Genomic DNA, 27,080 nt, shown 5'->3' on the forward strand with positions numbered 1-27,080 from the left:
ACCACCCGAAAAAGCCTGTGCCGTCCCCGACCACCGCGCACCGCCGTAACCGTGGCCAGGGCGCCGCCCGATCGGACGGTTAGCGCTGCCGCGGACGTTGCCGCGACCGTGCCCGTTTAATACACCGGCGGTGCTGGTCTGCGCAGCTCATTACACGAACCCACACGCAGTAGCGATGACGGGAAAAGCTGCTTTGGCCGTCGCGCTCTTGTGCCTGTTCCAGGCGCTCAACAACTGTGAGTATACCTAACGCACTTGTAAACGAACGCGCGCGAATGCGACTGCGATGATGTTCTGTTACTGCGAGACCATGCATGACGTGTTGTCCGCTTCGTTTTTTTTTCTATTGTTTTCAATTTTTTTTCGTTGTATTTTTTTAATTTTTTTGTCTCCGCTCGGTTTCCGTAATTTTCGATTCTCTTCTCGTTGTCCGCCAGCTTTTCTACGTACCTCTCTCTCTCTCTTACTCTCTCTCTCTCGCTCTATCTGTCTCCACGAACGGAAATATTCAATTGGAAAATATCTCGCGCGAAGTAAAACTGGTCCAATTGAGTCCAATTACGAGAAAGAAAAAAATATTTTTCACATCCAACAACGTCGTTCTTTTCTGCACCCGCGTGGAAACGTTCGGCGACGAAAAGCGTTTCGAAGTCACTTTTATGAATTTATTTGTTTATTATTTTTTCGTTGTCCTTTTCACCGTTTTCTTCGGCCGATTTTACGTCCATGGATCATGCATTAAACGACGGCGGCGCGCAAAATAAAAATAGGAATAGAAAGGAACTCGCCACGAAAAAAAACCGGCAAACATATGCAAGAGTTCGTTGCTCTTGTCGCTATACTGACGCGCGCGCGTGCAGCAACACCGTTGCATCAGTGCATATTATTTACGATTGATTGCATAAAAATAATTCTCAACACCAGTGCAGGCGTGTTTGTATTTTTCACGAACGGTCGAGTTGTATTTAACATATGATCGACGGTGAATTCCAGATACGATCCTATCTCGCTCGGATTACGGTATTTTTTGCAATCGCATTTTTCATTCGACGTGAAATCGTGATATTATGTCGAAACGATAATAGTATATTTTTTATCCGTCGAACGCGGCGACGGAACCTTTCGAACAGCACAGAACGCAAATCACGCATAGTTTTTCCGCTTTTCCGCACACTTTCTATACCGCGTGCTCCGCACATGTTGTTCGCTCGCGCTGTTGCCTACGTGCAACGTTACGTTTTGTACGAAAGATCTAAAATTCCAACTCGAAACGGGCACGACATAATTCGCCGAGGTTCAGAAAACCGAATCAATTTTACCAAGCTATTATCAGGCACTACTCAAACGTAGTTGTCCGCTACCACCGACTTGCGCTGTAAACAATTAGTATTGCATAGTAAAACGCGCGTCGCACATTTATTCCTCGGTGAACCGTCCATGGTACACCGACCCTTTTCTTTTTATTTTCGGACCAGTAACGGGCTGCTGGTCTCATAACAATCCGCCCCCGCACTGATCGCTGTGCACCGCGTGGCATGCGCGCAGGCGATCGCGCGGTACACGCCGTAAAGGTACCTGGCCGGCGAACCGATCGGGTTTGTTCACCTCACCCGTTTCGAGAAAGCGGTCCAAGTCGAATACTAATTTCGTTCGTGCGCCGACCGTACAGCACACGTGTGGCAGGTACGCGCGAACGCAACACCATACGTGCTGGCGCGCGCGTATTTGTGAACCATTCGAGTGGGCCCGTAACCGCGTTCGCACATTATGTTCGGTTCGCGCCGAAGGTTTTCTCTTTTCGCGGACCACTCGCATTGTTACAATAAGCCCGCGCGCGCGCGTCCTGCCGGACACTGTCGCTACGGTTTACCGCATCGTCTACCGATTTCCAACGCCTTTTACCCGAGTCTCGCCCGAACAATGGGCGTACACACGGCTACGTGACTCGGCCGCGCCGCACGTACGTACGCTCGCGACCAAACCCTGCCCGACGGTTTCGCTAGTAGGCGCGCGCGCGCGATAACAATTCGCGTTTGAAATATTATCGTCTCGTCAACAGTGCAACAGTAAATATAAACAATATTGCACTGATATTTATATTGTAAATACCGTTCAACGTTGATCGCGCGGAAAACCGAGCACTTCGCGCCCACACGACCGCGCGCGCACATTGTCCCATTTGCCTTATTGTCACCGTTGTTGTTAACCATTGTTACTGTTATCGCACCGTTATTGTTGTCGTCGTAACCTGGTACCGCGAACGATGGATGGTACACGAGTATTTGTGTTTTTGTTATTGTTACAGTGCGCCGTTGTGCGTTTTCTATTCACGCGCTTTTTTCCCCGCGGCACAAGGCCGCGCTAGCGACTGCCGTCCGATCGGCCCATTATTTTATCGGGTTGTGATGCAAACGCGTCACAGGTTGTTAAAAACGAATCAATCGCCGTGTCCCCGGAGCGCATTGTTATAATAATGTTCCCGATGAACCGCGGGTTCCGACTAAAATAAGTCTCTCTCTCTCTCTCTCTACGGTTTCAATCTGTAGAATGAGTTACATCCTAGGTCCTTTATTGTACAACGAATCTTGTGCTTTCCCTGTAGCTCTTTCCTTCTACTCTTTCTTCTACGAGTATAATTAATTTTAACAATCTCTCGTGTCTCGTGTTATGGTCTATCCGTTCATTTCGTCTTCTAACTATGTTTTTCCAATACATTTCCATACATTGATTATTCTTATCTTATCCTTAACATTATTTTATAGTACCACATTTCAAACGCCTCGAGTCTTCTTAGTTCTTCCGTTCTTAACAATGCACATGTCCATACATATGTCTTCAGTAGATTTTTTCTTGTCTTTAGACTAATGTTTCTCGATGTAAATATAGTTTTCTTATTGTTAAAAGCTATTTTGGCTTGACGGATACGTTTTATTGTTTCGCTTATATTTCTTCCATAATTGCTGATTCCAAGGTATGTAAATTTTTCTACTGTTTGATTTCGTATTTTTATCTTGTTCTATTATCTCTATCACACATCAGTACTTTGGTTTTCTTCACATTTATTCTCATGTCCAAGTGATATCGTAACGAAACGACTTGTAATGATACCACGGCGATTGCTAAAATATTCGGTTCACATTATAGAAAAAAAAACCCCCCCGAACAGTAGCGTGCGCTCATTATTTATTCGAGTGCCGAGGAATCGCGTTCAAACGTTAACTGTAATAGTTCATAATTTTTATTTTATTTTACCAAACCGCGGTCGTAGAGTATTGTATAATTATGGCGGCCGTACCTGCACGTCGTGTGCACATCATCGATTCACGCGCAATCGAACGAACATAGTGAAACATAACAGTTTGTTTGGAAATAATCGTTTTGTGTGTATGCGTTTGCGCAGGCGATGGATTTATGAATCTCAGAGAGAAACGTCAGGCGGAAGAAGGTGACGAACAGTCGGTAGACGAACTGTGCAAGAACCGACCACCGGACGAATACTTCCGTTTGACCACTGAAGGCGACTGCAGAGACGTCGTGAGGTAAATATTCGAGCTCACCGACCGTGTGAACACGATGCGTACGCAACGCACTTCGTGTCCAACGAACAAACGCGTAACAACGTAATGCATAAATATTGTGTACTATAGGTGTTATACGTGTCAATCGATTTGACGTAGTAAACTGTAAGTCGTTTCAACCGTGAAACGTTCTCAGGGCAGTGCCTAATCTAGTGGTTCTCAGACCCGTTTAGGTGTTAGAAATATAACACTTCGAACACACCGTTATCACATTACGTTATAACAATCGTTACATCATCGCGTCGTGTATAATGATAATACGCGACCGTAGTGAACGTATAAGCCCTACCACGACTTCGTTTTTTTTTTTTTTTGTTTTTAATTAAATTTTTTCCACCTTCATTACCTGTTATGTACGATGGTCACCGATTTTCCGGAATCATTTTCCCGCTCTTTCATCAGTACTCGTTCCGATCGACGGTTCCCGATTACGATAATATTTTCAGACATTCGGAAAAACTAAACGCGGTGCACGATTGCGAACGTGTGTTCCGGACAAATGTTCGCGATTGTCATCAGACGCATGTAAAATCGAATTTCGTTATTGGAATTACTGCGTTGCGTTTAACACGAAACCAAAACATCGTTACACATCGACGATTATATTATAATGTCGGGTGTACAAGCGGCAAACCGTGTGTCCAACCTATGTGCATATCACAACGATCGAATAAACATGCGTTTGTTATACTATTGCATCACATGACTTTTGGTGGGAGGTGTTTCTTTTTTTCTGTAAATCCGATGTGGTGTACCACTCACAAGTCTTACACGGCACGCACGACATAGGTCGATGATACCATCACGTGACGTTTCGACACTGTTAAGATAATAATTAAATATCCTCTCGCCGCAACCACGGGTGCGTGAACCGAAATGTTTGTATTTTTGTTTTTTATTGGTTTATGATTGATGCCCACAATAGGTGTGACCAAGCAGGCGAGAACGGCATTACCCGTCTCGCGGGCGTCCGATGCCCGCAAGGATTAGCTTTTGACATTGATCGTCAGACATGCGATTGGAAAACCCGTGTGAAAAATTGTGACAAAGTGGATAGTAAGTACGACGAACGGCCGGAGAAGGTGGTCTGTGGGCTTTTAAGCGACATGCGCATCATTACCTACACATTGTGTTCTGTTGTTGTTTGGACAAAAAATAAATAAATACCAAAGACATTTGACCGGACCGGGTTTCATGTTCTTAATCCTGTGCGACTCGGAATGCACAAAAGCCCATATTTTCACACACACTAAGTTATCACACTACTACTACTACTACTATTACTACTTCTACTACATTATTTAATCGCCTCGAAAACCATAAATTTGCCTTTGCCCTTGTGTTCGTTGTTTTTACTAACAATGCCTAACATAACCGTTATATATATATATATATATATATATATATATATATAATATAAAAAGATTTTTTTTTTTTTACTCTAAGTTTTTATACACACATATTTATACTATATTTATGTATGGTGTTTTATTTACATGAACCTTACATGCATTGCATCTGTTTGTTGTGGCTAAAATAAATTAATTTTCAGCGTACCACCGATTGAAAACGTCATAAAAAAAAGTGAAATGAAGTTTTGACATTGTCTTTTTTTTTTAATTTAACATAAAAATTGCATGAACGCATTTTGTCCTTCAGGTGCACTAAAGCCGGTATAAAACAAATCACTTGTCCGTCTGGTTTGGCGTTCGACATAGATAAGCAGACGTGTGATTGGAAGGGTAAAGTCACCAACTGTAACCGTTTGGACAGTAAGTGGCGACATCACTGATTAGAGGTGAAGGATGAGAGTGTGAATTGTACATTTTATAAAAAAAAAGAAAAAAAAAGAAATTAACGTATATTGTTATGTCTATATTATATACAATGTGGGATGATGTTATATCAAAGAAAATCAAGTTGAGTAGTTTGAAAGACCTGTGCGCCAAACACAGGTAGGCTTTTATTTAGAATTAATCCCGGAACCGTGTGTTTTCCTCTTAGAAGATGCATGCGTGGCTTTATGTATACGTTTAAGTTTGGCTTTGAAACCTAATTGTAAATCGCTCACAGCATCACCATCGCTTTGCATGCGCACAATAATTATTATTAATCCAAACGATTTATTTCAACTAACACCAAAAACGCTTATTACAGGTTCCATACAAAAATGTATACAGTCAAAATGTTATTGGGTTTGACATTATTAATGAAGCAATGCGTGTCTGAGTTGTTACGATATAAAATGATAAATGTATATTCCGGTGTTCGATGATTCCAAATAAGTTATTCGACCGATGATATAGTGACTAAAAAAACCACCACACAGTCCAATATCGAATGGTTCTGCATTTACTTTTCGAAACGAATTTCTCATACTTCATTAATCTGTCATCTTGAAAATGTTCACCGACATTCGAGTTTTGATTATTCGCTTACAAAATTAAAAACGTTTATTATTATTTTCATATGGGTCACGCTGTTTAAATTTCTCGAGATCGGACGTAACTTTTATGATTTTGTGTAATACACGTGCATAATCACGTAAATCCAGTTCCATTTAGTACCGGTAGACAAATTTAGTTATAATGAAAACGAGTTTAAAATGAAACAAAACTTGAATCCGATTCGAGTTCATTGAATGATGTAAAGAGTAGTTATGTAGTTACCTACATCGATATCTTGTTTCGGTTAGACATAAATGTTTGAAGTCACTAGAATGTATGTATAATATATTCTTCGAGACTATAGGATTAATTAACAGCACGCGAGTTTTCGCGGAGCAATGGAACAACCGGTCTATACATTTCAAAAGCACACTATTCTTCGATCGGTTTTAAAATGTACGAGTATTACACACGCAATCACTTTCTGTATTATTCTTATTTGAAAAAAAAACACATTAGCCGTGAATATATTAGCCATAAATTCCACTTAACTTTAAGAATGCGTAAAGCCAATTTCTCGACGGTCTGCAATGAAAATAATATTTCAATATTTGTGTATAATGTCCACTCACTATAGTACAATTAATGGAATGAGATCGTTATTGCTTTAACTTCATTATAACAATATGTTGTAAAGTCGAATCCGTAGCGCTTCTTTGACCGGTGTTGTGTAAAGTTATACACACACTGTGTATACAATGCAATTAGGTGCAAGACGAATATTTTATTAAATGGAAAACTGAAAAATAATTTTTCTTTCACGAATCAAAAAATATAACTTACAGATGATTATTTATAGGTGTTGCATATTATTACCGCTCGTATTACTTCTCTCTTCTTACGTACAAAATCGAACGCTTTTATTTAACACAATTAATTTCAATTACTCATACCGGGCTAACAAAAAGCTACCTGTATAGTTGTTAACACATAAAAACACTTGTAAAACGACCAAAATGGTATTCAACGTCATCAAATATATTAAACGTTTTTACACAAGCGAAATCAAGTCGCATAACTGCGTGAACCGGTATATCGAACATTTCAATACCGTAATCAAACAAATAATATTCGTCGGCGTTGAATACCATTGCGTGAACGATGTTCGAATCGTGCAATTGTCCGTAACATCAAAACCGTTTTCAGAACCCAGAAAAGCTCTGCCGAATTTGAAAACCGATGAGCCCGTGTGCCCAAAGGACCAACTACAATGTGGAAACGGTGAATGTATGAACAGAGATCTGTTCTGTAACGACAGGGCAGATTGCAAGGACGAGTCTGACGAAAACGCATGCAGTAAGTAATTACGCACGTCGTCGATAATACCTATATTATAATGATGTTGCGTTGCGCAACCGCGACTGATTGGCACGATTGTTGTTAATCACCGATTCGTAACTTTAGGCGTGGAAACCGACCCGAACCGTGCCCCGGACTGCGATCCCAACCAGTGCGTGTTGCCCGATTGCTTCTGCTCGGCCGACGGAACCAGAATACCCGGAGGATTGGAACCCAGTCAAGTAAATATTATTGTTCATAAATCAAAATAGGTAAATAGGTCGTAAATAGGTCAATTGTTGATCGCCGTCGACGATTTATTCCTTGTTGAAACTCGCGGAAAATCCTGCGGGTTTTAGACGGCACATTACTGGATTCAGTGCTCTTGTGACTTCATAGTTCACACGTTTTCCTACGACGTACGTTTTCGTCGCAAAATCCTTCATGCGTTGTACAATGCCGCCGATGCGCCGACCCGGCAATGATTGACTGCGACTGTTCGCTTTGGACGAGACTTTTTTTTTACTTTTCCGTCAACCGAAAGGTTCGGATAAATTACAACACTGCGTAACATTCTAACTCCGACGCGTATCGCAGCACTTCCCGCGTGTTCCCGTCCATGTTGTAACCAACAGGTTTACTAACCGTTTGTACGGTTATTGTTTAGGTACCTCAACTGATCACGATTACGTTCAACGGCGCCGTAAACGTGGATAACATGGATCTGTACGAGGAGATTTTCAACAACTCTGCGTCCGGCCGATTGAATCCCAACGGATGTTCCATCAAGGGAACGTTCTTCGTCTCACACAAGTACACCAACTACGCTTTTGTGCAAGAATTGCACCGCAAAGGTCACGAAATCGCCGTGTTCTCGTTGACCCACAAGGACGACCCAAAATACTGGACCGGCGGCTCCTACGACGATTGGCTGGCCGAGATGGCCGGAGCTAGGCTGATTACAGAAAGGTAATTGATCGGCTGTCAATTAACATTTATAAATATATAATAAAACGTATTGCAAAACACGATTCCGTCGTAGCACTTATTGTTAAACAATGAACTATTTGTGTTACAATCGTTCCGGCGAAGTATACCAGTGTACGTATCAATGCATTTTATAAGGAATTTTCACTGGGCGACAAAAATTTTTTTCTCAAAATAGTCAATATATAATAATACCATAGTATGATTATAGTATCACACGTTTGTTTCACATTACTTCGCCCAATCTTTTAAAATACTGTCGACAGAGTATAATCACTGGGCGACATTTGTGTCGCCTAGTTAACTAGTTAAAAAATGTACTAGTACGTATTACAACGATTGTGTATTTTAAATTTGATTATTGAATATTGAAAAAGAAATATTTCGCTGGAGTAGACTTTTCTAAACGTTCCTTATTACCGATAGATGATGTATATTTCCGTATAGAACGTAATATGCGTCGACGCTGTCTTGTCGGCGCAACAGATACTCTAACAACGAACAAATATATACAAATAACAAATAAGTTATTGTAGACAATTTAAGAGAGAGAAATTATAATATTCGAATTCCAACCGAATTTGTAACCGACATACAAAAGCTTGAGCCGCGTAATGCCTTCGTGGGCTATAAATATTGTGCATTGCGTGTTACGGAGACGCTAAAAGTTCATTTTGGTCGTCAACAGATTCGCCAACATTTCCGACGCCTCGATCGTCGGCATCCGCGCCCCATACCTGCGAGTGGGCGGCAACAAGCAGTTTCAGATGATGGAGCACCAGTTCTTCTTGTATGACGCTTCCATCACTGCATCGTTGGGCCGCGTACCCATCTGGCCCTACACACTGTTCTTCAGAATGCCACACAAGTGCAACGGTAACGCGCAGAACTGTCCTAGCCGAAGCCACCCAGTGTGGGAGATGGTCATGAACGAATTGGACAGACGTGACGATCCCACTTTCGACGAGTCTCTACCAGGTAACGACAAATTGTTTATTTAGCAACCTTGGGTCTATACAGTTTTCGAAACCCGAATCAACAGTTTTCACCTATATCCGCGTATTAACTTCTGGTAGGTCCAATCCGACCGCGGTTAAACAAAATTATACAGTACCCCGCTCGTGTCTTAAACTATCGCATTATTACAGAGAAAACAAACCCAACCGGGTTTGTCAGTACGTACTTTTAGCGTAATGCTAAAGTATGCCTAACAGTTAGACATTTATACACTCGGGTAATATAATATGGTCCATATTGTTGTTCTAATGCTTCTAGGCTTACCCATCATGATCTGATAATCGTCTGCGTAAATCTCCCCCGACTCAACGTTCATTCACTTCGGCATCGCACCGTTATCGAAGCGATTACGAAAGCGTTTTTCTCGTAAATTCAAACAATGGAACTTCGCGCGCAACAATTCGATGGAAAATAAGACGTTGCGTCGATCGTTTCGTTTGCAACATTAACGTACAGCATTCGTGTGAAACGGGTGGAACAACTTGATAGGTTATGATTCGGGAACGCTTGAAAAATTTGTATTAATACGTGCGGTACATTTACAGGTTGTCACATGGTCGACTCGTGCTCGAACATACAGACCGGCGAGCAATTCGGCCGTCTGCTCAGGCACAATTTCAACCGTCACTTCAGCACCAACCGCGCCCCGTTGGGTCTGCACTTCCATGCCTCGTGGTTGAAGAGCAAACGAGAGTTCAAAGACGAGCTGATCAAGTTCATCGAGGAGATGTTGAAGAGGAACGACGTATACTTCGTCAACATGTTGCAAGTAAGTGTCGCGGGACGCAGACGTTCGACATTAGCTTATGCATTACGTTTAGCCGTCGTCATTGGTCTGTTTTTCCCGTTCGTAAACGCGCTCGATTGGTCCGTATCAATCCCGAAATCGAGGGATTAGGAAAACCGTACCGTATGCCGAACGTTTGCCGCTGAACGGTTTGAACGCCTTAGAATCTTATAAAACTGGTTGGCACTGCTGTACGATTGCTGTACGATGTATTGCTATAGGAACGGAGTGAGAGTCCAACGCGGGAGAGACAAGTGCAAAATGATAAACAGTTCATTGTACTTACTTATGTTTCGGAAGTCTCACTTCGAAATCTGCACATAGGCTTTGGATCCGATTTGGGTGCCGCAGCGCTTAATCGTACGACGCGCATAGGCTTGCGCAGATCTGTATTTCAGTGCATACCCATAATACTTTTGGACCCTATCTTAACGAAACTTGCAGGTGTATATTTAATACATTATAATGTGCAAACAATCGAATAAATATAACTTTAATTTTTTAATTTAATATCTTGGTACATTATTCCCAATGAATATGTTTTCTTTGAGGCTCATGTATTTTTCTCCGATAGCTTCAATTACGAGTATTTATGATTTATAATTCTTTAGTCAATTGTGTCTGTTTTATTACCATGACAAGTTTTTGCACGAACATTAAGAACATTTTGTTTTTATTTTTTCTATTACGGAACTTCGTTTAGGTATTTCTTGCCAAATGTTTTTTGAATAAATTGCATTCAATTCGAGCAAAATCAATTGAAATACGGGTGCCTTACTGTTGGACTTGAATTGTATTTACAAAATTTTGGGAGTGCCCACCTATGGTAATACGGTATAGTATAATGACACGACGTTTCAATTTAAGGTCATCCAATGGATACAAGCACCGACTGATTTGGATAATATGAAAGACTTCCCAGAGTGGAAGGACGAAAACAGTAAGTGCGACGTTAAAGGACAACCGTTCTGCTCGTTGTCAAACCCGTGCCCGTTGACTACCAGAGAACTTCCAGGAGAGACAATCAGACTGTTCACCTGCATGGAATGTCCCAATTACTACCCGTGGATATTAGATCCAACCGGTGACGGATTTTCCACGAGGAGAAAACGTAATGTCCACTTAAATTTTAAAAATAAATACGCACGGATCTAGTCGCAATTCAAATACAATGTCGGTTCAAGTTTAAAAGGAAAACCTGACAAGACGACGCGTTTATTGTGATTTTTTTTTTTTAAACTGTTTCATGCTTTACGTTTCGTTGTTTTTTTTTTCTTATACATCTGGTTGAAAGGAAATTTGGATGTAAAAATTAAACACTAATAATTATTATGAGTACAATATTATTATAAGTTTACTTAAATTATTTCATTTTTTTTTTATTCTTATTTTGTATTTTTACATTTATAATTTTGCTCTTTGGAACAAAATATGTTTGTTTGTGTTTGAAATAATATTATTTTATTTGATTTTATAAAAATTAATACAATACAACTATAGATTTTAAGTCTTAAAAAAAATGTATTAGATATAAATACTTATCGTATTTATAGAAATGCAAAATGATATCCAGGCAAATTTTTAAAACTCATTGCACATTTTATATTTTATATAATTAATTTTATAAGTGTCAATAAACTATCATTTTTGTTTTTAATTTTATTGTTTGAATCGCGCGCAACTAACAACCAAACCAATCAAATCTAACATACGTCTATACATGTTAACAGAGAAATATCTGTTTCCTAATAAAAAACCATCATTTTTATTAATAAGTATATTTACTTCTAAAGCTTTTTTCCAATTTTAAAAAGCAAGTGTCACAAGACTTTCTAAAGCTAATTTAACAAAGACTACACAATATTTACAAAAAACTCCTTTCAGTTTTTCGGAATAAAATAACCAATTAAATTTATCCAGCCAACGATGCTGAAATTAGATATTTCTCTTGGCATTATTATTAATCAATAGAAACAAGTAATTTGCTGGAGGTGACTATACATTTTTTATTACCTAAAAATATAATTGTTGATGCAGTTCATGCTGGGAAATAGTATTTAGCAGAATACTTACTATGTTTTTTTCATGATCAGATAAAGAACAAGCTAATATCATTTTTGTGTGTAAGAGGTACAACATTTTCCAACTTTTATAAAACAAGACAATACAAAAATAAAATTAAAATAATGCCAAAGTATTAAGTATTTAACGAGTATAATCAATGTTTATAGTTATGTTAATTTGAATTCCTAATATTAGTCACATAAGTACTTTATGCACATATTAGGCTCCATGCTAAAGAATAATGTAATTTAATAGCGTGCAAATAATAAAGACTTTAACATGGCATATACCTACCAGTTGTTAGTCAAAAATCTCAAAATTATTACCTTACCTGATTATCAGTCATTTGACTATTTTCCGTTTCCAATTCATGTTTATGTTAAATTTTATCGGCTGCAGTAGCACTGACATTCGTAGCTGTAATGGTAAAATAGTTTATAATTTTATTATGCGACTTTTTAATGGTAAATTAAACAATTTCAAAACTCAAAATATGAGCACAATTGCACGGAAGAAAACTTATTTAAAGAAAGAATAAATTGTATAATTATTATTAAAATAACCTGCGATATGATATTATATGATAAATTGATAACTTGAAAGTTTTATTTTGTGATTCGTGATTGTAGGTCTTAGTTGGTAGTTACCACGGTCTTAGAATAATAATAGTTACCTACCATCACCAATATCAAATAATACAGACTAATAAGGAGAAAATAATACCTAATAAATAAATAAATTGTTATAAAAAAAAAAAACTCTAAAATTGGGAAATACATTATTATATATTAGTAGTTAATACATATTATATATTTGTCAAGTATCCATGGGGAGGAGGGTTTGAACCCACTAAACTTGACAAAAACCCTGGTCACGCCCATGCTAAGTAAACATCTATAGTAGCTGTTTCATGTAGGTACTTCAAACCAGGTACTGGAATCGAACCGAACCGAAAAGAACCGGTTCTGGAACCCAAAAACCCTTAAAATATTGGGAACTGGAACCTAATTTTTACATATTCAAATAACTGAAACCCTTATAATAATATGAAAAATATCAGCTGTTACAAACCCTATTAATTTTGTTTTTATTCTTAATATTACGTACTGACAGACGGACTACTAAAGGCTGTCGTGTCATCGAGTATTAAAACAAAAGTAAGAAATATCTATGAGCCATGATAAATATCAATCGATATACGGCCAGCGATGTAGTGCTTCGGTCGAGATATTTTTAAATGTTTCTAAATCTGATAATATAATACAATTTATGTATATTATTATTTTTGTATTTATATTTGCATTGTGTTAGGACCGTTTCATATGAACGATATTTTATGGTACGATTTTTTATTTATACATTACCTATATCATTCATATAGCGTATTCATATAGTTATTAATATAACGTTATAAGTAAGAATCAATAAATTTCTAAAAACAAATTTTTTAAGTTTTAAATAGGTGCTATTCTAGTGCTAAGTAAAATTTGAATACCTATAAGACATTTTTAGCGTTCCAGCTACCCAAGTCATTGTTGAGCGTCTTTTTTCTAGACTTAAGTATGTATTATAATACCAAAGAAATATATCCAGTAAAAATGTAGAAAATCAATTACTTATTCGCACAAATTTGTTATTTAATAATAAAAAATAATATTACAAACTATAAAATTCAATAATAATAATTATTTATTTGTATTAATTTTTAGAGTAATATTACATAATGTAAATAATATAAGTATTTTATGTTACCAGAAAAAATATTTAATTTAAAATAAACTTATTTATTACAACAGTATTATAGATATTATTAAATACTTTTTATGGTATTTTACTATTATATATTTCTATATAACAGTTATAAAAAACTTATAGCAACTTATATGTATAGATATATTTATACTTGAAGTTGTAGAGTTATATTTTGAAACATTATGCATTGTGACAGATTATCTATAATGCTGATAACATACACATTTAAAAGTGTATAAAAAAATACAATGAAATAAATATAAAAAATTACATTTAGAACCCTATAATACCAGAACCAGAACCTTTTAATGAAGTTAATGAGAACCGGAACTGCAAAAACCAAAAGGTCCCAGTCATAGCTTCAAACACTCATAAGGTCCACTTAAGTGATTGGTAACAGCAAATGGTGACATGTGTCCTTTATTATCAAGCGATTATAAAGTGATACTTCATTGAACACTAGTTTGTAATAGGAATTGATCGTTAACACAATACACATTTGATTCTGTCTTTCATACTTCACATATTGTCAATAAATTCGTATAAAATAAGTGATAAAAATATTTCAATTATAAAACAAATTAACAGTAAGATAACAAATATTAATATTTGTTGGAAAACTATTTCCTCCAATGGGACTATATTTAACAATATTTTTTTACAACGTTTTCCAGCAATATGATTTTTTTTTCCGTTTAGTTAATACAAATTAATGTTTCAAAATAGATATACATAGTAAAAATATAAAGTGTTGATTTCATTTACTTAATTATAAATATAAAATACATAAAACATAAAAAAAAAATTATACTAGCAAATATATGAATCAGTTATTTTAGTTTATTGCATTAGAATATAAGTTGTAAGCTTTAAGATATATAAACATTAAGTAGACCTCATGTCATGAAAAAGAGATTGATTAAAAAGTAGCTTAGATACAAAATTCCATGGCACTAACAATATATTCATAATATATATACGTAACATATTTTTCTTTCTTAGTTTTTCATACAATAATTACATTTCTACATTATCATAGCATCACATAATTTGTTAAACGAAAGCAATTTAGTATATTTTAACAATAATTGATAGACTTTTGTTTGTACAAGTAGAAAAGAATTTGAAAATTCACTGCTGTTAAAGTTAAATGCATAATACACAATGTTGATATATCCACAGTGGTCAACGTGCATGTAGAGCATTTGTGTAAAACAAATGTTAACAAACTTTTTTAATAATGCAAAAAAAACAAGCCTCCAAAACATTTGCACCAAATTTATACAATACCATTCAAAGCTGTAAAAACCACATTGGGAAAAATAATAAATATAATTGTTAAATCTAAACACTATTACGCATCTCACTTTTACATTATTTTGATTTTTATCAAATGTAGAATTAAGAGGATACGCTTCATGTATTACTCTATATATATTTAAGCATTTTAAATGTTTTTACAATTCTCATTCTTGGGTATAGTACAATTGATTTTATACATGAAATGATAATTGTGCTTTGCAATTGAACCAAAAGACTGATGTGACAATTAAGTAGTCCATCATTAAGATAGTAGTTGGTCTTCATGTTTGGATAGAGTACAATTATACTTCATTCACATTCAAATGAAGTTTGTAATTAGTTTAAAATTTCTCTGAATTTATTATTAAAAAAAAAAAAATCATCAAAAATATATTTTCTTTTTAATTTAATAAATGAACTATAATAGTTATGGAAAGACATACATGTCGGTAGTTTGTTAGTTTATACATTTGTATGTCTTTATATATATATAAATAATTAGTTAAATAATCCTTTGAATTTTCAACAGCATAAGAACATACTTTAGAAAATCAATATATAACACATTATTTTAATATTAAATATAATGTCAATATTATTAATAACTTATAATTTATTTATTTTTTATTTGAATGAATAATTGTAGTAAAAATGTATAAATGTATTAAAAAACCATAATCTGATTTCCATAATCAAGACTCTCATTCATATGGAAAATCTTAATTCAGAAATAATTAGTAAAGTAAATATATGTGGATATATTGTAATTATGAAGTACAAAACATAATGTTTATTATAAATTATAAGTTTGTAATTGGTTTTTTTTTGTTTTTTTTACATAAATCTCTATTTTTAAAAACTAATGGATTCAAACCAGCATAGAGATTTCTTTTTTTTTTTTTTGGTTTTTTTATGTCCATTTTAACTTTTACTTCTTCAATTTTTGGTGTTTCAACAATGTTTTCAGTACTACGTTTTGGTACTTCTTTAGTTGGCTTCTTATTCAATTTTTTATTCTTTTCAAAAAATGAATTGGTTACACGTAAACATACGAGACATTTCATCACCTAAAATATTTCATAAAATAATTTCTAAAAGTACATATTTAATTAAATATTGTATAATAAGGATTTACCAATATAAATGTACGTGATTTTTTCTTTAATTTACTGTTTTTACATTTTGGAATAGTCTTCATAGTGAAATTTCCATTTTTCCAAGGTGTGAGACAATATTTACAATGATTGTCTATATTAGTAGATTCATTTTCATTTTCATTGTTTTGTTCAAGGTTTTTGTTGTACTGAGAACATCTATAATAAAATAGGTTTATAAAATATTTGGTATAAATTATTAAAAATATTATATTAGTGAAGTATATAAAAATGTACTGAATGTCAACACTCTTAACAATAAAAATCAAGTATACAATGAAACTGTAAAAATTAACAGTAAATTTTTACTTTTTTACTTGTTAGTTTGGTTTTACTTGATGTATAGGTTTACTATTGCTGGTTTGTAAATAAACAAGCAATTAAACAATTAGTGTAAGTAAAAAATAAAGATAATTGTCTATGTTCACAAATTTAATGTTTGTAGAGTCTACTATGGAAATTTAACCACTGTTGTCGAGTACATAAGAAATGAAAATGAACACATAGCGAAATGAGTAAAACAAACGGAGACAACAGTTTTTGTGTACATGGACAATTTGGATTATGTGAGAAAAGTAATACGATCGGCTACATATGAGTTGATTCCCAGTTACCTGTTTACCTGCATTAACACCGGTGAATTTATTCCGTAGCAATTAAGAGGTATATATGAGTTGATTTCCTTAGGTATTATATTGTTGCATATCAGTAACGAAAAAAAAAAAGGTATGTATTTTATTAAATTTTATCGTTTATGAATTTATGACAATTGTTTTTTGATAGTAATTTTTGTAGTCAAACATTCTAGAATTTTAAAAACATTCTCCAATACCATTACAGCCATTGTAAGTTCAACATAAGTTCGTAGTGTCAATTTCTGAATAAATATGGAGTTTATAACAAGCAAAAAAGTCTAAACCATTAATACTGATAAATGGATATAAGTAATGTTTTCATAAAATGCTATCAAATGATATCCAATGCTAACTTGTAGTAAGAGTAGCTGTAAGTATTATTTAGAACTCAATTCTAGTAATAAAATCGCAGAAAGCAACATCAATCATAACCATAACATAAGTATTATAAGAGGGAAACGTTGAGTATTTGTTTGAAAAGGAAAGCTGTGGAAAATGTTTTTTGCAAAACCTCTAAAATTAATTGTATTACATTAATTATCATATTACAATGGTTTAAAATATGAAAACACTTGAAAAAAAAAAAACTGTCTGAAGACTCCTCGTGGTGTGTTCTGGATAACACCATTAGACCGAAATTGTTCTTTCATACTTGAGAATTGATTTGTACCTGCTTTAAACGAACACGAGAATTAACTAGTAAATAAATGAAATCTCGGGGATCAATTCACCAACGCCGATGCGTATAAGGGGCACGTTGGTCGAAAAACCGGTATCGTGGACGGCGGTTTTTCGGTCCAGATGACTAGGCACTACTCACAGAATGTTGGCTCTGATCGCGTTCAGCACTCGGACGTCGCCGTGCAGACCGTCCAGCAGCTTCACGTACGCGGAGACGAACTGGTCGGTAAGCGCTTTCGCGTTCATGTCGGGAAAACTATTATCGTTGAACGAACGCGTTTCGCTGTACGGTTCGCGCGCACGTGCGCCCGACAACCGCTGATAACGTGTACCGGATAAGCCGTATCACCGCGATGGACGGAGGGCGAACGGGGTAACAATAAACGCGCGCGCGTCGGCTCCGTCGCCGGTACGTACGTTTTCCCGTGAAACATTAACCGCAAAACCGTTTCGCGCGCCCCCCGGAGACGCAGCAGCAGCAGCAGCAGCAGCCGCCGGTGACGTTTCACGGTGACATTCGTCGTCGACGACGGCATTTTTGCCCGTTCGCTTCGCGTCCTCACGGCCTATCCGTCCGGGGGAGGGAGAGCGAGACCGAGCGAGAAAATCCGTCTTTCGTTACCAGGCCCGTACGGACGCGGTACGCACTCCGACGACGGGCGCGCATTGTTTTACCGCTCCCCCTTGCCGTCCCGCCGATCGACTGCTGCCGTCCTACGCCGCCGCTGCCGAAGCCGCCGCCGCGCCGCCACCACCGCTGTTGCCGTCGTCGTCGTCGTCCCGTCAGTTCTCCGCATCGCTTTCTCCAGGTCGCACTTCTATCGGTGAGTATCCATCGGTTTCACCTCTCTCCCGTCCCCGCCCGCGGCTGACGCTTTTTTTCTCCCGTCCCGGGTTGCTCGTTTTTCGTTTTCCTCCCGAACTGGGAAAACGGTATTCTCGTCCCCGGGGTCTCGTTCACGCACCGATCCCTCCCGAGACGGACGACACTCCGTCGGCGCGCGCGTGCCAATCTCCAACCTATGTCGAAAAATCGACGCGTCGGCCATTTTCTTCGCGTCCCCGGAACACCACCGACATCCGATTGCACCGTTGTCGGAGTTCCCTCTCCGCTATGGTTCACCGTTCCTTTTGTACACCGACGCCCGTAGCATTTTTGCCCTTTTGTCATTCTGCGATCCATTAGTCGAACAATGTTCACACTTCAAACAAACCGTTCATTCTTTAGAATGGTATAAAGGGTGGAACAGGGAAGACCCGTCGTGTCTTCAGTCTCTTTTACAATATTTTTATTGTACTAAAGTATGTACAAGTAGTATATATTGGCCAAACTAGTGTAGGTAAAGGGGGCTTGGAATCAGTCAGCCTTAGGGGGTCCTCAAAAGTTCTTGCCGGCCCTGACGGTATGAGAAAATTCTCAAAATATTAATTGATTACATTGCTGCAAGCTTTGATGTTAATAAATCACGTTACATAGTTCTATTTTAATTATTCAGTTGAATGGAATGATTGTAATTCCTTGAAACATACTTTATCTACAAATGAGTCATGTAATCGTTAACAAATACCATTTGTTATTGCCGTATCAGATTTTTATCTAATTATTAGGTAAAGTCTTTGTACATCATTATAATATAATCAACCCAGTTGTAATCTGTTGATCAATTCTATGACGCTTATCAAATACGCAATACTTTCTACTTTATATTATATTCAATAATGGTTTACATTACAGTTTATGTACAGTATATTCTAGCAATGTGAAATTACAAACACAATTGTTGGGCATTGTTTATTAAGTAATTTTTTTTCAAATAAATAAGGTTTTTTGGTTTCACAACATTGTCAAGGAACATAAATATTTTTTTTTTGGTAAAATTCCAAAAGAATTTAGATTTTGTAGAATTTTTACCAACTAACCTTAGCTGACAGGACTAACAGTACATTATTATGGTGTAAAATATTGATGGATATGAGAAGAAAGAAAGAAAATAATTTATTTCATTTTGCTGTAGAACTTTTTTTTTTTTCATTATTATTTTATTACTTGTTTGTCAAGTCTGAAAAACTATGATGATTGGACAGTAATGATATTAGTATAACTTAAAGGTATAATAAGTTCATAGTGACAGTATGGTTCATAGTAATTACAATAGATAGTTAGAACAATTAAGTTAAGCTATTTTTATGACATTATGGAACAATTTTTCATATGATAACATATTTTAATAATAGATTTAATATAACTAATTATTTTGAAATAAATATTAAACTCAAATTTAATACTTCATTAAAATCATTATTTAATGTGTTAGATTATGAATGTTTCAATGTATATAACATGATTTTAATTAGTTATTAAAACGGTATTTATATTTTTAAATTGTGCCATTTTATTGCCTTTGATCTTATCTTATCATATTTATTTTATATTTATAAATATGTATCATAATTAAAATTACTATTGAATTTTCAGATCATACGTTTTGATTCATTATGATAATTTTGTTTTATTTTTTTGTAAAGTTTATTCAAAATTTACAGTTTGTCAAAATGTCTAGAATACACAATTTGATCTGTTATAAGAGGAATAAATCGGTATAGTATTTATTTATTGAAATTGTTGACTATAAACACTAGTAACAATTTTTAATCATTATTCTTTTTTAGACTCCTGCTGAAGAAACATTTGTTGGTGCTATTGATGAAGGATCTAGTAGTACGCGATTTTTGGTTTGTATTTAAATTTAATTATTGTCCGTTATTACTTGTTAATAAATGTGTATATAAATATGCTACACACAATTTAGGTATTATATTTTAATAATGAGATTAATATTTATTACTAATAATATTTTTTTTTCTTGAAAACAAACAATTCAGTTTTGCAATATTTTCATTTTATTTCTCTCTATTTAGGTCCTATCATAATATTTAATAATAAAACCAAGTAAGAATTCAATATTAATTTATCTCTGAATTTTCATGTTCATCTAAAAATTGCATTTAAAATGTATATAACATTATATAATTGGTATTCGATCAGTATTTTTATTTAAATTAATTTATCAAATTATACATAATTTTTTAATTTTTATGTTCTCCAATTATTAAAAATATATTTATTAAAAAATATTAGGAATGTGTATATAATATTGAATATTATATTTGACTGTGTATTTGTTTAATAACCATTCAATTTTTAATAATTTATGTTCCGATATTATTTCCTGTAATTTAATGTATTATTTTTTATAGGTATTTTCATCTAAAACTCACTTGCCTGTTGCCAGCCACCAAATCAATACAACTAATATATGCTTGAATGATGGATGGGTTGAACAAGATCCTGAAGATATTCTGATAAAAGTCAAAGAAACTATCACTGTGACGTGTGAAAAACTTAAGTCTATAAACATATCGCCTTCATCAATTGTCGCAATAGGTGTGACAAATCAGCGAGAAAGTACTGTAGTATGGGACAAGTATACAGGAAAACCATTATACAATGCCATAAGTAAGTTGATTATTTTATTTTTTAGCATAATTTTTATTTTATTTTAAATTGATTGTATCTACATAAATAGTTTGGATGGATATGAGAGCACAAGGGATAGTTGAAAGATTACTCGAGAAAAGAATTCCAAATTGTGATACATTAGATGAAAGAAAAAGGTAAAATGATTGAAATTTAAAACAACAGAATATTATTACAGCACTTCTTAACATGATCAATTTTTAAACTTTCAAAATTATCTTTATTCCTTTTAGCGATTAAGATTTTAATAGTTTTTTTTACTTTAATATTACTACTTGAAAATGCTTGATTATATTAAACCTCAACTCATAAATTAAACATTTTATTAATAATTTATTTTAAATTGCCTTTCTTAATAAATTAATTTTATTTACTAAGATTTTCACATAACTAAAAAAAAAAAACTGCTATAGGTCATTTAAAGTTTAATTTATAATTATTTAATTGTTATGTTTTGATACTAATACTTGCCTATATGGGCTTTTTAAAACTTATTTCTGATAGGAATTTGCAGTTCAAATGCGGTCTAACAATGAATCCATACTTTAGTGTATTTAAACTGCTTTGGTTAATGGAAAATGTTCCTGAAGTTTTAAAAGCTATACAAGAAAAGAGGTGTATGTTTGGTACAATTGACTCTTGGCTAATTTGGGTAATAATCTCAGATTAATGTAGTTTGTCATTTTTAAATTTTTATTTGTATGTATTACATAAATAATGTTTTATATAAAATAATTACTGGCAATTGGTCTACCTAACCATTTTGGTTTTTTTTTTTTTTTTACTTAATTGTATAATTTTTTTTTTTTAGTAAAATAAAAACATAACTATAGAAAATGATTTGATGATTTTTTAATTTTAATTTTACTTATAAATATTCATAATTTATTATATAGGATAGGTGTTAAAATGTAGTGAAGTAAATAATTAGTTATATTATGTAAAAATTATGCCTTATTCTTTTATAAAAATTAAATTTTAAAACAATAAAAAATATATTAAATTTCTAAAAGTATTTAGAGATAGAATTATTATTAGGGTGCTAAGAATATTTTGGAAAAACCTAGTAATCGTAATAAAAACAGAATAATGCTTGTTTAAAATCATTTTTTCGGCTTATTCATTACCATAATTGTACTTATAGTTTATAATTTTAGTGGTGTTTGATAATTAATAATATAAACATCAACATGACTTTAATGATGTAACTACCAATATTTTTCTGAAGTTGAATCAGTAACATTGATTTCATAAGTAAAAATTGTAGGGATTTATGAATAAAAGAAAATTAGTTATGCTTTTAAACTATTTAATGACAATCAATGCTAAAATAATATATAAAATTATTTTTATATTGTTTTAATTTTTATTTAGTATACATACCAATTTAACCCAAAAAAAAAAAAAAAAAATCAAATGAATACACATTATATTTTAATATTTTAATTATTACACATTTTCTGCTCATAGAATCTCACTGGTGGTATTAAAGGAGGAGTTCACGTGACTGATGTTACAAACGCTTCAAGAACGATGCTGATGAATATTCATTCTTTACGATGGGATCAGACATTAATCGAGTGAGTTTCGAATAGTGTTCGATATCGAATAGTCTTGGTAATAACCATTTATAATTTTTTAATAGTAAAAATAAGTGTGAGTGAGTTAATATGATTGTCAAAAGTACACCTTAAGATCTTGTTCAATTTTAATTAGAATATTCCAACTATTGACTTTGTTTTGATTACAGGTTCTTCAACATACCAAACGGAGTGATATTACCAGAAATACGTAGCTGTTCAGAAGTGTTTGGCCGTATGGTAGATGGACCTCTTGCAGAAACAAAGATAGCCGGAGTAATAATAGACAATAATAATGCCTTTAAAATAATAATGTATTAGTTTATGTTATAATTTTTATTTTTAACCTTTAGTGTATTGGAGACCAGCAAGCTGCACTTTTAGGTCAAATGTGTTTTTTGTCAGGACAGGCAAAAAGTACATTTGGCACTGGATGTTTCGTATTGTACAATACGGGTCGTAAGGTAAATGTTTATTTTAATTATTATTAATTTTTTTGGAGTTTTGAAATAGTGAATAAAAATGCTTGCATTTTATTTTTACAGCCTGTTATCTCTGAACATGGTCTCCTGACAACCGTGGCCTTTAAAATGGGAGCTCACACCGATCCTATTTATGCGCTTGAAGGATCAGTAGCCGTGGCTGGATTTGCAGCCAAGTGGTTAATGGAAAATCTCGAAGTTGTGGACAGCTACCAGGACCTCACAATGAAAGCTGACACTGTGGAAAACACCAACGGTGTTCATTTTGTGCCGGCTTTCTCTGGCCTGTATGCACCGTACTGGCGAAGTGACGCTCGCGGGTCAGTATCATGCGTATTGTTACATATAGTTTTGGTCAGTGTTGAATACGGATGTTTGGACAGTTCTATGTTCAGATTCAAAGCGTTTGGCGAGCGAAATATAATCCGCACGTTTCGCATTATGGTGTTCAGATGTATTCTCTTAATTTTTAGGTGTCGCATTTAAATTTTAACTAACACCGGATTAATGCGATGCCTTGTGAAAATTCACCCAATATTATAGCTGAACAACTAATAAGTTCCGCGCTTCCTATTATATTACGTTTCGTTAGGCCGATAGTCCTATTCCACCAACCTTATTTCACTCTTAAAAACTTTTTAAGTCTTCTCTTTCCACGTACAAATAATCTGCGAATTTGGTAATATTTTGAAACAATGATCGCGTAAACTCTTTCAACTTCGTTATGATTATACTATCAAACACCCGTTATCACTTTTTGTAAACTTCGTATCGAAAACCTAATTGTTTTCATAACCGGTTACAGCCAATAGTTGGCGCTTCGTTTTATTTCTATTGCTCTTGAATTATGTTAAACGTTTCCCGATATTATATAAAAATAAAAGACACTTGCGTCTCGATCAGTGTAAAACGTTCACGGCGGGGTCGTGCAACTTCAAAACAATATACCCCATGCGTCCGAATTTCGGTTCACAAAGTATGATTTGTATATTTCACGACTGCTAAACGAACATTTTCCTAACTTATCAAAACAAACAAAATATGATGGAACGAAAACGTAAGTTTCTGGCGCAAAAAGCTGTGTAAAATCACCCGAATTCAACGTCCACTACGATTGTTACCATGTAAAAAGCAACAAATCATTTTGTCATCTATGATTCAACCGATATAGTGTAGGCGACTCGTAGTTATCCGTTTTACGTGACCTCGAACAGTAATTAATCAACGCGTGTAAATCCGATTATGAGTTTACCGATTGTCCTCTTGTTATGTGCGCAGCACGATCTCGGGGTTGACAATGGAGATGACCGACGCGCATTTGATGAGAGCCACGCTCGAAGGCATCTGTTTTCAGACCAAGGACGTTTTGCAATCCATGCAGTCGGATACTGGCCATCCAACTACGGCATTAAACGTTGACGGCGGGATGTCAGTCAGCGACACTTTTTTGCAGATACTCACAAACCTTTGTGGTATTCCCGTCGGTAAGCATTATTATACACACAAGTTTATTATATTTTTACAACCATTTCGCTATTAACGAATTCTTCTTTTTTTTTTTTTCATATCTTTAACTAACCACACGAGGAATGTAAAAGATCAAATTACATTTTGCCCAAAAGTTTTTACAATAAGGCTCTCGTTAAGTCGCTACTAATTAATTTTATTAATTTGGATAATATGAATCATCAGACAGGGACGACAACTTTTGCATACTACCTGCTTTATCAATGATATGACCTGTATCTATAGATCATTATTTCGACTCTAACAGTTTATTATGTTTGTAAATAACCGTTTACTTCTCTTGTACCTAATTTATGTTTAAGGCAAAACACAGGTTGCAACGAACGGCTTTAACAGTTAGATAAAATATTGTCTTAAATAGTCACCAAAACAACATCCTATAATCATACACTACAGTTTCTGACTATATATTCCCAAAGCGACTTGCAATCATATAAGTAGAGAATGATATTTAATTTTATATTTTAAACAGTACGACCAAAAATGGTGGAAACTACAGCTCTTGGCGCAGCTTTGGCAGCCGGTTTTGCAGTTGGTGTATGGAGAATGCACAGTGTCAAATCAGACTGTGACACTTATGTTCCTACAATCTGCTACAAAGGTAAATCTAAAAAACCCTGTTTTACATAATTAATAAATTCTATTAAAATGTATAAAAAATGTCAAATGTTTGTTCAGTACAATAAAAATGATATTTTTGGTTTCAGAACAAAAAACAAAATATGATATGTGGAAAAACGCAATAAAGCAAAGCATTGGATGGAATAGGGATAATGATGAAGACAATGATGATTTTGCTGGATTTTAGAAAACTACTATCAGTTACACTTTTTTTTTATATATATTTATGCATGTATTTTATTATAATATTTGTGTTCAGTTAAATATTATAAATGGGTTCATAGTATTGTGCTAATCACATTCAATAAAAATATAATAATTTTGGGTGTTTTCAGTAATGACCTGTTTAAAAAGAAAAAAAGAAAAATCAATGATTTGAAATTATTTTAAAATTAAATTTTAAGTTAAAATTTATACATTATTTTTAGAGATTTATCTTTATTTGTTATATATATATATATATATTTATATTTAGTTAACAACTAAATATTTTTTTCATTTATTCAAATATATTAAAATATACTTAATATTATATAATTAGAAAAAATTATAATTTATTTTATCACCTTATTTGTAACCCTGTAAGTACAAGACAATGAATATTTTTATTTTGTGATACAACTCGATTGTGTTCATTATTTAGGCAAAAGTTGTACTTCACGTTTGACCAATATTTAGAGACACAGTGGCGTAGCCAGGATTTTTCAATGAGGGGGGTTTACGGTTTAGGTTTTCATAAAACATATTATTTTAAATTTTCTTGTACTTTATTTAAAGCATTTAAAGTCAAACAAAATTTTAATTACATTAAAACTTACATCAACTGTAGTTTTTTTGTTTTGGTCCCTAATTTATTTAGGACATCATCAGAGTATCATTATATCACTGGGTATATTCATCATTGCCAAACCATTCTACCTATTTTCACATGTGGTATTTTTGATGTTGAAAAAGATCGTTCACTGTAAGCAGTTATAACCGGGAGAGTTGCTAAAATCTGTAAAAGTTTGAAAGTAGAAAAGAAAATTGATATGTTACATTTTTTTAGAGCATCGATAGCATTTTTTGGTAAATCTTTAGATCCTGTAAATTTTTGTTGCCAAATTTTAATTTTGCTCATAGCTGCTAACACACTGCAATCTAAATCGCCTTAATACATTTCATCTAGCTGCTTAATTTTTTCTTCATATTGTATACTATTGGATGATGGTAAAATAACGTTTAAATTTTCAATTACAGATCTATGAGATAAAAATTGATTATTTAATTGATTTAAAAAATTATAAATGGAACGAATAAAGATATTCTGTAATAATCCTCAGGCAAATTAACCTGAATATTGCATCTGTTTTTTTTGCTTATTAGTTGTATGAGAAATAGATATTTCAATACTTAAGGCATCACATTTAGATTTTACATAATTAAATATAATTTTAAATTCACTTTTATTATTTAATCTTGGTTGTTTAGCTACGTCATAAACGGTTTAAATAGCTTCAACCAGATCTGTATTCTTTGTCTGAAGAAACTTACTTATTGATAAACTCCAACTCAACACGTGTCCCAGTTTATAAGTTCCTAGTATAAATTCTGGACGTGTTATAGCACACAGTAATTGGTATGTTCCTGATGAAGCATTTCTATCATGCC

At 34.2% G+C, this 27,080-nt stretch overlaps 2 protein-coding genes across 5 annotated transcripts; both read left to right on the plus strand.

The window, feature by feature from the left end:
- The first annotated feature begins 106 nt into the window (after nucleotides 1–106).
- LOC112687324 lies at nucleotides 107–11,405 on the plus strand. 2 transcript variants are annotated; one of them, XM_025559964.1, is made up of 9 exons: nucleotides 107–236; nucleotides 3,401–3,539; nucleotides 4,504–4,634; nucleotides 7,172–7,321; nucleotides 7,430–7,545; nucleotides 7,971–8,272; nucleotides 8,979–9,268; nucleotides 9,853–10,076; nucleotides 10,962–11,405. In XM_025559964.1, exons 1-9 carry the CDS (start codon nucleotides 176–178, stop codon nucleotides 11,247–11,249), a joined length of 1,701 nt encoding a protein of 566 aa, XP_025415749.1. In that variant the 5' UTR covers nucleotides 107–175; the 3' UTR covers nucleotides 11,250–11,405. The 2 variants fall into 2 exon arrangements, with proteins under 2 accessions (XP_025415749.1, XP_025415750.1); XM_025559965.1 differs by lacking the exon at nucleotides 4,504–4,634 and adding an exon at nucleotides 5,238–5,350.
- A 6,738-nt stretch (nucleotides 11,406–18,143) lies between these two features.
- On the plus strand, nucleotides 18,144–25,780 carry LOC112687318 (glycerol kinase). 3 transcript variants are annotated; one of them, XM_025559950.1, is made up of 13 exons: nucleotides 18,144–18,506; nucleotides 20,159–20,280; nucleotides 20,353–20,415; nucleotides 20,941–21,199; nucleotides 21,270–21,357; nucleotides 21,725–21,872; nucleotides 22,691–22,800; nucleotides 22,971–23,076; nucleotides 23,154–23,264; nucleotides 23,346–23,602; nucleotides 24,561–24,766; nucleotides 25,282–25,410; nucleotides 25,517–25,780. In XM_025559950.1, exons 2-13 carry the CDS (start codon nucleotides 20,179–20,181, stop codon nucleotides 25,615–25,617), a joined length of 1,680 nt encoding a protein of 559 aa, XP_025415735.1. In that variant the 5' UTR covers nucleotides 18,144–18,506; nucleotides 20,159–20,178; the 3' UTR covers nucleotides 25,618–25,780. The 3 variants fall into 3 exon arrangements, with proteins under 3 accessions (XP_025415735.1, XP_025415736.1, XP_025415737.1); XM_025559951.1 differs by having other exon boundaries at nucleotides 18,145–18,506; nucleotides 20,209–20,280; nucleotides 25,517–25,779; XM_025559952.1 differs by having other exon boundaries at nucleotides 18,145–18,506; nucleotides 20,227–20,280; nucleotides 25,517–25,779.
- Nucleotides 25,781–27,080: the final 1,300 nt, after the last annotated feature.

The sequence above is a fragment of the Sipha flava genome, unplaced genomic scaffold (genome assembly GCF_003268045.1).
Source record: "Sipha flava isolate LNK unplaced genomic scaffold, YSA_version1 340_pilon_pilon, whole genome shotgun sequence".
Lineage (NCBI taxonomy): Eukaryota > Metazoa > Arthropoda > Insecta > Hemiptera > Aphididae > Sipha > Sipha flava.